The sequence below is a fragment of the Bison bison genome, unplaced genomic scaffold (genome assembly GCF_000754665.1).
Source record: "Bison bison bison isolate TAMUID 2011002044 unplaced genomic scaffold, Bison_UMD1.0 scf7180017856337, whole genome shotgun sequence".
Lineage (NCBI taxonomy): Eukaryota > Metazoa > Chordata > Mammalia > Artiodactyla > Bovidae > Bison > Bison bison.
The window spans coordinates 270,075-283,686 of record NW_011486910.1 but is presented as its reverse complement, the minus strand read 5'-3'; the positions used below and the strand labels follow the sequence as shown (position 1 = coordinate 283,686).

Here is a 13,612-nt window from a genome sequence, read left to right as displayed (position 1 = left end):
CTGGTTTTAGAAAAGGCAGAGGAACCAGAGATCAAATTGCCAACATCCACTGGATCATTGAAAAAGCAAGAGAGTTCCAGAAAAACATATACTTCTGCTTTACTGACTGTGCCAAAGCCTTTGACTGTGTGGATCACAACAAACTGTGGAAAATTCTGAAAGAGATGGGAATACCAGACCACCTGACCTGCCTCTTGAGAAATCTGTATGCAGGTCAGGAAGCAACAGTTAGAACTGGACATGGAACAACAGACTGGTTTCAAATTGGGAAAGGAGTACATCAAGGCTGTATACTGTCACCCTGCTTGTTTAACTTATATGCAGAGTACATCATGCAAAATGCTGGGCTGGATTAAGCACAAGCTGGAAACAAGATTGCCAGGAGAAATATCAACAACCTCAGATATGCAGATGACACCACCCTTATAGCAGAAAGTGAAGAAGAACTAAAGAACCTCTTGATGAAAGAGAAAGAGGAGAGTGAAAAAGTTGGTTTAAAGCTCAACATTCAGAAAAATAAGATCATGGCATCTGGTCCCATCACTTCACGGCAAATAGATGGGAAAACAATGGAAATAGTGACAGATTTTATCTTTGGGGGCTCCAAAAATCACTGTAAATGGTGACTGCAGCCATGAAATTTAAAGATGCTTGCTTCCTGGATGAAAAGCTATGACTAACCTAGACAGCACATTAAAAAGCAGAGACATTACTTTGCCAACAAAGATCTGTCTAGTCACAGCTATGGTTTTTCCAGTAGTATGGATGTGAGATGTGAGAGTTGGACTATAAAGAAAGCTGAGCACTGAAGAATTGATGCTTTTGAACTGTGGTGTTGGAGAAGACTCTTGAGAGTCCCTTGGACTGCAAGGAGATCCAACCAGTCAATCTTAAAGGAAATCCGTTCTGACTGAATATTCATCGGAAGGACCATGTTGAAGCTGAAACTCCAATATTTTGGCCACCTGATGCAAAGAACTGACTCATTTGAAAATACCCTGATGCTGGGAAAGATTGAAGGCAGGAGGGCAAGGGGATAACAGAGGATGAGATGGTTGGGTGGCACCACCAACTTGATGGACATGAATTTGAGTAAGCTCTGGGAGTTGGTGATGGACAGGGAGGCCTGGTATTCTGCAGTCCATGGGGTTGCAAAGACTCAGACATGACTGAGCAACCGAAATGAAAGCTTCTAAGGGTAAAATTTCTGCCACTGACCATCTTTGGTTTAGGAAAACATGTGGGTGCTCATTTCACGGCCCAGAATCCTCTCAGTGCAGGTCAACTTAGACTCTTTGAGTGTATTCAAGTACCAGGTACCACACAGGACACAGCCTCCTCTCAAGGATACAGTGAGCCCTGGGCAGAAGTGAGAAGGCAGGTTTGGGTTTGTTCCTTAGGGAGGTCTGGCAAACTTACAAGGGAACCAGAGTTCGAATATTCCCAAGTGTAGCCCTTTTTCTTTCAGCACGTGGTGGTCCAAGTCAAGTCCTTGTCTCCTGGGGTGCAGGTGGATGACTGAGACTGTTGCCCCAGGATAACTGAAAAAGCTTGATGGAGGAGGCTTCCCTTGCCTCAAACAGGACATGAGAGGTAGGGATTACCAGGATATAGGAACACTCTATGTCTGTCTAGACCACAAGTTCTCTTTGTGCCCGTTCTTAGAAACCAAAATCATGACATTCCAATCAAAAGTGCACACTGCCCACATTAAAAAGGGAAGGAAACACCCTTGCCTATAATCAATAATCAATATTGTCCATGCTTTATTGGCTTGTTACTATTTCTCAGGAACTGTGTTAAATTCTGAACACATAAAGATAAATAAAACAGGCATGTTTGTAGATACCTCTTCTGCTCTGAAACTCCAGAGGCCATGTGGAAGACTGCTGCTGCTGCTGCTGCTGCTAAGTCGCTTCAGTCGTGTCCGACTCTGTGCAACCCCACAGATGGCAGTCCACCAGGCTCTCCCATCCCTGGGATTCTCCAGGCAAGACACTGGAGTGGGTTGCCATTTCCTTCTCCAATGCATGAAAGTGAAAAGTGAAAGTGAAGTCGCTCAGTGGTATCCAACTCTTCACAACCCCATGGACTACAGCCTACCAGGCTCTTCTGTCTATGGGGTTTTCCAGGCAAGAGTACTGGAGTGGGGTGCCATTGCTTTCTCCTAGACATTGCTTAATAATCTGCTGTGTAAGGAAACATTAACTTTCACTCTACAGTTTAGGACCGTTTTATCTTATTCTTGACTTAATGGGACTATATTCATTTAATAAATTTATCAAGCACCTGTGAGAACCAGAAACAGGGCTGAGCATGGGTTATACAGGATGAATAATACAATGCCCATGCCTTCAAGGAGTTTACAGTCTAGTGGGAAAGACAAGCAGATAAAACGGCAATTACAACACAATCACTTCTTCCATAGGGGTAGGTAAAAGTGATGAAAGAAAGACAGCTTAGAGAATTTAGATATAAATGGAAGAGTTGTCCATGGAAGGCTACACAGAGGATAAAGCATCCAAGATCGTCTTCAACTTAGAGTAGAAGTTAGCTAGTGGCAAAGTGGAGGATGAGTCATCCCCACGCAGAGAAACACATGTGCAAAGACACGGAAATAAAAATGCAAAGACAGAGGTCTGTGAATGCAGTTTGATATAAGCATTTGATAGATAACTTTTGACTGTAATATGAAGTATGGACTAAAATATTTTTCAAAGTTTTTTGATGGTAATCCATAGTAAGAAATTCACTTTCATTATGGAGCAGTATACACATGCAGATACATACAATTGCAGTGGAAATGTATGTTCTACAAAAAAGTGCTCTTCTGGTCAGTCCATTTTGTTCTGAAAATATAATGGTCATGATCTCCTAAATTGATCTCAAGAAGTTTGAACCATAATTTAAAAAGAAACACTTAGAAAGAAAGGCTAGGGAAAAAAAAAAGTTTGTCTATAGTTGAAGTAAGAAATATTGAGAATATGAAAAATCCACCCCCCCCAAAAAAAATAAAACTGCAATGAGAATGAAGAAGAGGATAGAGTCATCACACTTTACAGTAAACTTTGCCTCACGGTCTGCCTCCCACTGGGGGATGAAACCTTGTGTTTGTTTTTTTTTAATTCATTGTTTCCTAGCACCATGCTTGGGACACACCAAGTGTTCAATGGTTCTTTGATGAATGAATAAATGAATACAAGCATGCCAGGTTGTAGATTTACTTAAAAGATTAAATCAGGAATATACCCAAGTAACTGGACATGGGATATAAGCCAAATATATTATGAAAATAAAATTAGACTTGCAAGGGCTTTGGAGTATGTGTAGAAAAAGTAGTACAGGTAAGTACACCATTGTCATACATGCTAGTTGGAAGTTAACATATCTTTATCAAGTTTTCAGTAAACCAAAGAGCCATCCAGGTATTTATTTATATCATTTTTCTATTAGTTTGTATGGGTAAACTGATAAAATTATAAATGAATTCTACAGTTGATGAAAAGTTCTATAATTCTATACATATGCTTAAGTATAAAAAGGCTTTCTTCTCTAACTAGAATCACTAGCTCTCAATCTTTGCTTTAAAAATAGAAAAGCAGTGTGTTCGATCCTAGACAGTGACTGAACACAGTGCTAGTGGTGACACGGGGAAAGAGGTTACCTAGTCCTCCTGCATGAGCATCAATTAGTGAGGCTGCCACTGCAATTCCGGGAGGAAGGCCAAGGTCCTTTGCTGCCTCTGGTGTGAGCCCACTTCCAAGAGAAGCTCCAGGAGGCAGCACTTGGTTTCCTGGGTAGACAGGAGAAAAAATAAACACCTGTCAGCTTGAAAAACACAAAAGCAAATAGAGAGTTTTCTTAAGAGAACCTCTTGGACCCCTCCCCTCTCCTCTGCCTTTTCTCAACTTCATGAAGATAGAAACCATGCAGCTACAAAGAGTCCTTGTGCTCATCTGGTGACTTAGGTGTATGAGCTTGGTTCCCAAAGGTCACGCTCTAGAGTGCTTTACAAAGCCAAGAGCTCTAAGGCATCTTTCAAATCAGAGAAAGATTCCATTCATGGGAAATTTCAAAAGATACAAATACAGTGGCCTCTTGGAGACAAGGTTGAAATGGTCAAACTGTTCCAAATGTGCTTCGTAACATAGCAGCCCTACCAGCATATGTTATACACACACACACACACACACACAATCACATACCCATACATTCTCCCTGATTAATGTATATTCCCAAGAAGTTAAGAAAATTTACTTATATAGTTGCTTCCTGTCAGAAGATAAGGAAGGAAATTATTTTGTTCCAATAAAGAATTTCTTAGAAGTTCATCTCGGTTGGGAATGAGAGCCCAGCTTAAACCTTGCAGACTTCACAAGGCTGCTACTTGCACAATCACAGAATACAGTTTGAATGGTGTTCTTTGGAGTTGTGCAATGCACTGACCCTGATATTTCAAGTGACCTTGAATTCCTGCAGTCAGCCAGGCTTTCAGTTAAGAATTTATTGATTGTCTTGCTTTGTGTGGGCGCCACAGCACTGTACAAGGCAGTCCTTGCCCCCAACCTAGTTAGGGAGAAGAGATCAGGACTCAGACAACCATGCAAATCAGAAGAGAATGAAGAGATCCATCTGCTCCCAGGTGTTTAGCAGAGGCTGAGTGCCCCCTGCCTCCCACAACCCCTGTTCAGCCAAAGAATTTATAGTAACTATTTCTGTAAAATAAGGAGGGTATGGAGCTGGACCTCTGTATATGCTAAGACCTTTCTGAGCTTCAAGGCGCTAAGATTCTGAATGGGTGCCATTTGCTCAGTGCTAAAATTCCCACCACTTGTTAATTGTTTCATGGAGTTCCAGGGATGAACAGAGGCACTTCAGGACTTCTGGGGACAGAGGTGAGAGTGGAAATTAGAGGGAGGCAGAGGGTGAATGGCTCACCAATCTCCTGTAACCAAAAACAAAGCACCTCTACAATACCATTTTGTATCCATTTTTCAAATTTTCTCCAATTTGGAAAAAGTTTAGCTAAGGAAAGAAAGCAGGAGAAGACTGAACCCACTGCACGGCCTCTACAGCTTCACTGCCCAGTACGGGAGCCACTGGGCATATGTGGGTGGAACTTTTGAAATGTGGCTGGAGTAACTAAGGTGCTAAATTAATTTCACCTGAATTAATTTCCATTTCAATTTCAAAACTGATAATTCAATTACTGAAAAACTTCTAAGTACGTTTGGAACAACTAGCACCAATCGATTTTTCAACATTAATTCAAGAAATCTAAATCAAGTATTCACAGTGAAAATTTAGAGTCTGAATTGAGAGGAACTAAGTAGAAAATACACATCAGATGTCAAAGATTTTGTATGAGGAAATGAATGTAAAATATCTCAATAATTTGTAGATCAATTATATATTAAAATGATGTGTGGATATGGTAGGTAAAATAAAACTTATTAAAATTAATCTCACCTATGTCTTTTTACTTTAAAGTGGCTACTGGAAAATGTTAAATTTCAGGGCTTCCCTAGAGGCTCAGTGGTAAAGAATCCACCTGCCAATGCAGGGGTCATGGGTTCCATCCCTGATCGGGAGGATCCCATATGCCTTGGAGCAACTAGGTCCGTGTGCCACAACTGTTGAGCCTGTGCTCTAGAGCCTGCGTGCTGCAGCTACTAAACTCATGTGTCACAACTACTAAAGCCCTCATGCCCTAGAGCCTGTGCTCTTCAACAGGAGAAGTCACTGCAATGAGAAGCCCATGTACCACAGCCAGAGAGTAGCCCCAACTCACCACAACTAGAGAAAAGCCCACACAATGACGAAGACACAGCACAGCCAAAAGTAAATAATAATAATAATAAATGCATATTAAGTTTTTAAAACTACATGTAAATTTTTGATTTCATATGTGGCTCACATTATATTGCGCTTCCCTGGTGGCTCAGAGGTTAAAAGCATCTGCTTGCAATGCAGGAGACCTGGGTTCGATCCCTGGGTCGGGAAGATTCCCTGGAGAAATAAATGGCACCCCATTCCAGTATTCTTGCCTGGAGAATCCCATGGACGGAGGAGCTTGGTGGGCTACAGTCCAGGGGTCACAAAGAGTCGGACACAACTGCGTGACTTCACTTTCACTTTCACATTATATTTCTATTGGACAGCACTGGACTGGAGGGTAAGGTCCAGATACTCAAATGATGGGGTGGGGGGCCCAGAGAATCTCTAGTCTGCTTTGAATGCACAGCCAGCAGAAACTTGGAGGAAAGCAACACCATTGGGTGTGGACAGTCTGGCTCTGGACACTGTCTCCATCATGTCACTATGTCTAGTATCCAGCACATACCAAACAGCATTCCCATTCACTGAGCACTTCTATGCTGGGGACCATCCTAAGGATATATCACACATTTTCTCACTTCATTGTCACAGAAACCCTATGTTCCTCTGGGAACATTCCCTATGTGGGTACTATTCTAATTTGTCCTCATTGCGCAGATAGATGGGGAAAATCAAATTTATGAATGGAAAGTAAATTTGCCACAATCACATGACTTATGGTGTTGGAACACGGGCATGGATTCCAATCTGATGGATACCAACCCTGTGCCCCTGTTCTTTACATTTCAGTGCAGCTTCTAGGTGAAGGAAGGAATCAAGAGAAGTATTTGTAGAACAAACACATTACATGTGTTTAAAAAGTGGCCCGTGTAGAAATCATGTGCTGTATATTCAGATTTCTTTTTGAAGGGTGAATTTTCGTAGGAGGGTCAAAATGGGAACTTCTATTCATCCCCAATCCCCACAAACACAAAGCCTGCAATTTTCAATGAAAAAAAAAAAAAAACGGTTCAGAAAAGAAACAGGGTTAGCTGGGTGGGGTACACTTCCAAGCCTTTTGGACAGTAATTTAGAAAGGAACGCTGGCTGATGAGATGCAGAGGGAGCCCTGGGCTTGCAGTCAGAAGATATGGATTCAAATGACATGCTGGAGGGGTACAAATAGACTTCCCAGTAGAGGCAGCGTTTTGAGCAAAGGCCAAGAAAGAGAGGAGACCAACAGGGCTGAGTGAGCTGGTATAGAAGGTGGGGTGGGGCCTAGCAGTGGGTGGAGGAGGCTGATAAGGTTGGAAAGGTACATGCGGAAATCCAGATGATGGTGTCTCAATTTATCACAAAGATCTCTGTAAGTTTCTGAAAGAGCTAAGCCTGGGAGTGAAGTGAATGAATGTTCGCTTTTGCGTGTGTGTGTGTGTGTGTGTGTGTGTGTGAAGCATATTTGTTTTACAATATTGTGTCAGTTTCAGGTATACAGCAAAGTGATTTGGTTTCAAATATATATACATATATATATATATATATACAAGTATATATATATAATATATATATATATATATTCTTTTTTCCACTCTTTTTCATTATAGTTTATTACAAGATATTACAAACTTCTGTATGCAGGTCAAAAAAACAACAGTTAGAACCAGACATGGAACAATGGACTGGTTCAAAATTGGGAAAGGAGTACATGAAGGCTGTATATTGTCACCCTGCTTATTTATCTTACTTGCAGACTACATCATGTGAAATGATGGGCTGGATGAAGCAAAAGCTGGAATCAAGACTGAAGGGAGAAATATCAACCTCAGATATGCAGATGATACCACCCCTATAGCAGAAAGCAAAGAGGAACTAAAGAGCCTCTTGATGAAAGTGAAAGAGGAGAGTGAAAAAGCTGACTTAAAACTCAACATTCAGAAAACTAAGATCATGGCATCTGGTGCCATCACTTCATGGCAAATAGATGGGGAAACAATGGAAACAATGAGAGACTTTATTATCTTGGGCTCCAAAATCACTGCAGATGGTTACTGCAGCCACAAAATTAAAAGATGCTTGCTCCTTGGAAAAAAAGCTATGATAAACCTAGACAGTGTATTAAAAAGCAGAGACTTTACTTTGCCAACAAAGGTCCATCTAGTCAAGCTATGGTTTTTCCAGTAGTCATATATGGATGTGAGAATTGGGTCATAAAGAAGGCTGAGTGCCTAAAAATTGATGTTTTTGAACTGTGGTGTTGGAGAAGACTCTTGAGAGTCCCTTGGACTGCAAGGAGATCCAACCAGTCAATCCTAAAGGAAATCAGTCCTGAATTTTCATTGGAAGGACTGATGCTGAAGCTCCAATACTTTGGCTGCCTGATGTGAAGAGCCAACTCACTGGAAAAGATCCTGATGCTGGGAAAGATGGAAGTCAGGAGGAGAAGGGGACGGCAGAGGATAAGATGGTTGGATGGTATCACCGACTCAATGGACATGAGTTTGAGCAAGCTCCGCGAGTTGGTGATAGGGAAGCCTGGCATGCTGCAGTCCGTGGGGTTTCAAAGAGACAGACTTGATTGAGGAACTGAACAGCAACAACAACAAGATACTGAATACAGTACCCAGACTCCAAGCTGAAGCTCCAGCACTTTGGCCATGTGAAGTAAAAAGCCAACTGATTGGAAAAGACCCTGATGCTGGAAAAGATTGATGGCAGGAAGAGAAAGGGGCGACAAAGGATGAGATGGTTGGATGGCATCACCGACTCAATGGACATGAGTTTAAGCAAACTCTGGGAGATAGTGAAGGACAAGGAAGCCAGGCGTGCTGCAATCCATGCGGTTGCAAAGAGTTGAATGCGACTCAGTGACTGAAAAACAACAACTCAGACTCACAGACATGAATTTGCATCTTTTTAAAGATCTCTCTGGAAGTGGACAGAATGATGTAAGGAAAAACAGTAGTGAAGCTCTCTCAGTAACCAGAGAATAGAGAAGGGCATTCATCAAGGTTACTGGCAAGTAAGATGCAGAAACAGAGGCAGATATGAGAGATTTTGTGGAGTGAGAAATGGTGGGCAGTCTGATAGATAGGGAGCCATCACCACTTGGATTCCCATTAAGCATGGACATGCTGTCCAGTGGGCGGTCAGGCCAGCAGACAGCCTCCAATTGCCAGTTCCTCAAGGTCATCAGATAAGGTGATGACTTTCCCAGTATGGCCGCAACTGCAGACTCAACAGAACGGGAGCAGAGGGCTCTGATGTGCACCACTCACTCCAGAACAGAATGCTCTGGCCGATCAGCCCAGGTCTCATCAGACTTCATCACATTTGAATTCACCCTCTGCCCAATTCTACTACAATCCCCTTTCTTTCACAGATGGCAACCCCCAATAACCATCTTATACCTCCAAATCTATCTCAGCATCTGCTTCCAAGGAACCCGAACTAACACAGTGAACCAGGCTTTCTCCTCAATCCCATGGTCTAAGAACAAAAATAAATATGCACAAAGATTAACATCCTCTTGTGAACTGGAACCACAGCCTTCAGAAATCATTTCCCTGGACCCCAAGCAGGAAGAAGCTTTGTTTAGCTAGAGCCCAAAGGGAAACAGCTTGGTATAAGATGGGATGATAGAAACAGGTGGGGACCTCTAAGAAGGCATCCCAGGAGATCACACTTCATCAGCCAGAGGTGCACTGGGGACCAGAGGAGCTGTCAGAGTAGGCTTTAGTGTGTCTTGACAACTTTTCCGGAAATAATCTTCCTTTCGCTCTTCTTTCACCATAAAATTCAATTAATCACAGTATCGGTTTTCCCAGACTTAAGGAGAACTTCACAGCCCCAGCATTTGCAGTCTCTTCCCTTCTTCACTCAACTGTTTATTCACGCATTTTAGCAGACATTTCAAGAACAAAGGTAATGAGGATGGCCCCAGATATTTTCGATTGTCCTGTGCCCAGATCTAGGTGCTGGGGAATGAGTGATAGATTCAACGAGGAGCTTCTGACCTCAGAAGGCTCACACAGTGGTCTGTGCAAACCAAGGCTCTCCAGACCACAGAGAAAATGCTCTCAAGGTGGAATGTGCATGTCGGTCCCAGAGCACCGAGGAGGGACAGTGAGGGTGGCCGGGGGGAGAGCAGGAAATCAAGATGAAGGTGACATCTGAGCCTGGTTTGGAAAGACAGGTGGCAGATTGCTGGTTTCAGTGCTTGGGGAGATGGAGGCCATTAGAGCGAAAAGCGATTTCACTGGAGGGAGCCTGGAGGGGCACACAGCATGTTTGACGCTTTCATATGTTGCCAAAAAGGGCACCAGGGAGGAGAGAATGGTGGCAGCCTGGACAAGAAAGGGGGACCTCAGGTGGGGTCAACTAAGGCCATGTGGCCTGATGACCAGTGACTTTGAACTCTTATATTTATTACTTAAGAAAATAAATCTGCAGTGAGAAACACTAGAAAAGGAACTTCAGGCTGGGAAACATTATGTAGAGATGAATTCTTGTTAAGGATATCAACAAAGATGTAGATGGACTTACTTGTAGAAATATATTCCCAGGGGGAAAATACAGAGAATAGGTTTTCTCTGGATAGAGAAATTATGACTTTTTTCTTTTTACTAACCTATACTTTCTAATTATTCTACCTGGAACATGTGCTTCTTGTGTAATATTTTTGAAGGTGTTTCCCCCTTAAATCTGTGTAGGGTGAGTCAATTAGGGCACATGCATTCCGCAGCATCCTTCATAACCATTCAAATGAATGAGGAAGAATTGAGGTATGGATTTGGAAGGGAGTCCAAGATAAACCAAGTGAAAATGGCAAGATGCAGAGTGTTATTCAGAGTATGCTCCCACTTGTGAATTCTGTTAAAGGATACAGAACTGTAAGCACAGACACTTTCAGAAAGTCCTAGGAAAAAAGCATAGAATATTGTTCCAGTGGGGACCGGGATCCAGGGTGGCCCTTGTCTCTGCCACTTGTGTTTCATCTGTACCTGGCCTTGAACATCTTCTGTGATCAAAGCAAACTGGTTAAGTTAAAATAAAAGCAAGATTAAAACAAGGAGAATTCTGCATACTTTTTCCAAACAGTACTCTTCAGCTTGAAGGCAGGGGAGAAGCCCTAGTCCATTTTACTTACTTTCTTGATCTGGTTGGCTTCTTTTCCTGTGAACACACCCTCACCTTGGGGTGTAAAAAAGCAATTGCTTTGAGGGCTCTTGGGCCCCTCTGTCCACTGATTCCCATTCTGATGGGCAGAGTCGGTTTGAGGGTCACAAACGGGGGCCTACAATTAGCTGGTGGTTACAGTCTCTCTGCATAGGCAGGGGCTACTATTACACCAAATCTTCCCCTACCAGTTTTTCAATTATCTATGACTAATGAGCACTTTGGGAACAGTTTCAGACACACACATAATCCTCTTTCCTGACGTCAGCAGCAGAAATTAATGACTGTGTGGATTGCTGGGAGACAGAAAATGCATTATAATGGTCAACAGAACTGTTATCCTCTCCAGGAAGGGGGAGGTGGGGGCGGGGTGTCATATTAACTGGAAGGTTCAGTGTTCCTTTGTATTCCTACAAACATGAGATGAAACCCAAGGGGAGAGCTGGCTCAAAGCCCGTGCAAATGTCAGAGAGAGGTTTGGGCGTGGGTGGTATGTGACCCTGGTTCCTCTGTGCTTGGCACTGGACCCCTGGTCCCTGCTCATTTCTGCCAAGGTCAACAGGCCAACCGGATCAACCAGGACAGTGCTAAGTGACATCCTGCCCTGCCTGCAGAGTGGGTCTCTGAGGACTTTCAGATTGAATCCACTTTCAATCTGGTTTTGAGATGGGAGAACAAAACACGCGAACATGCAACTCTCAAACAACAGGCTGGGAACTACTTCAAAAGAGTGTGGTGGTTTCTATGACTTTGTTGTTTCCACGGGCAAACTGAGCTGGGATAGTTTCAAAGATTTGTAAAGACCTGGTCCAATTCTGGTAGAGCTCCAAAGTTATGTGAGCCATGAGGCCTCACGTTATCAAAACATAATACCATTATATGCTTAAGCCTGCCAGTCGATTGGCTATTGATACTTATTTTTAAAAGAACTGACAGAATCAGGGGCTTCAGCCATACCTAGCACCAAAAGTCTCCTACAGAGATCACACCTGGGCAGGTTGGTTCAGGGGGCTTTCTAGACCTGGAACCAAAACTGATACAAGACTCACTGAATAACATTCCGGTAATTCTTGCTCCCGAATGGGAAGTACACATGCCTACAACTATTCACTCAGAGTAAGCAATGAAAAACTCAAACGTGACATGTTCCACCACCTGTTGAAAGACATCTTCTGAAACAAGAAGTCGTTCATTTCCCTGCTAAAAATAACCTTGTTTCAACTAGGAACTAAACTGTATTTTAAATTACTGATTTAATAATTTTCTGATAGCCTCATCATTCATTGGTCATTAAAGAAATGTTTACTGAACACCTACTATGTGCCAAACACTGTTGTCATGATAAAAATGGATTAAGGAACAAGAGAGATGAGGGTCTCTGCCCTCCTAGACACTAATCACAACCAATACTTCTTCTGAGTTATATCTTGTAACTATTCCAATACTGTAAGCTCTTCTGTGATTTGGACTCTCTCTTTTATACTGCTATATCCCTACCATTCTATTCTGATTCAAAGTAGGTGTTTACTCAATAAACACACAGTATATTTTAAATCAAGCTTTGAATAACCCTTACATTATGTTTTGTTTTTTTCCTGTTTCTCTTTTCTTCTCTCCTATTAGAGAACAGCTTAAAGACAATTGTATTTATCTCTGCATTCATTTCCCCACCCCGCAACACCCAGCAGTGTTTTCTAGAACACAAATTCTCAGGAATGTTCATTCAATTGAATTTACAGATTCCTTTCAGAAAGAACATAAAGTTGCGATCAACTAACTTAGAAAGATTATACACACACACAAGGCTGAATATCAGTAGTTGGGACAGTCAAGAGCAGAGACTGGTTTGAAGGTTAATTCTTCAATGCTACTGAGACAAGGAACATGTTTCCTTATATAATCCCACAAGTAATATACTCTCATCTAACTCAGGCACAATGTAATGTATTAAGATGTATGCATGTGCCTAGAAAATGATTGACCAGCAGATCCAAGGCTCTCACTAGGTACGGTGATGCTATGGTGATAAGTCATTGTGGATAACATCCTGAATGAAACAGAGGCTCTCAAACTCTCCTTCCCTGGTCAAGTCAGATTCAAGAAGTGGATGGTGGTCAAGTTATAGGTTGAAAGCCCCAGGTCTTAGAGCTAAGTGGGCCTGAGGAAGGCAGGATGGACACTAAAGAGTTTGGACTTTCTCTAACAAGTAACTGCCACTGTAGGTCAATGAGCCAAGAAGTGGCATATATGACTTATATCTTAGGAAGATAAATATCCTAAAAATAATAATGCCTATTTATCAAAACCTATGGACTCTCAGTTACTGTTCTTGGCATTGCTCAGTTTCTGTCTACTTCAGTAACAGCAACAAACCCATGAGGCTAGTATTAGAATCACCATGTTTGTCGTTCAGTAGCTAAGTTACGTCTGACTCTTTGGGACTCCATGGACGGCAGCACGCCAGACTTCCCTGTTCTTCACTATCTTATGGAGTTTGCTCAAATTCATGCCCATTGAAATGGTGATGTTATTCAACCATCTCATTTTGTTTCCCCCCTTCTCCTTTTGCCCTCAATCTTTCCCAGCATCAGGGTCTTTTCCAATGAGTTGGCTCTTCACA

General features: G+C 42.3%; 1 protein-coding gene across 4 annotated transcripts in view; it reads right to left on the bottom strand.

Moving 5' to 3' along the window:
* Window positions 1–13,612, bottom strand: part of FGGY (FGGY carbohydrate kinase domain containing) — a 504,873-nt gene that overhangs the window by 246,972 nt on the left and 244,289 nt on the right. For all 4 annotated transcript variants that reach the window (XM_010859213.1, XM_010859222.1, XM_010859202.1 and 1 more), the window contains one exon: window positions 3,665–3,793. In XM_010859213.1, the coding sequence (XP_010857515.1) occupies window positions 3,665–3,793 (129 nt within the window). The remainder of the gene's footprint in view (window positions 1–3,664; window positions 3,794–13,612) is intronic.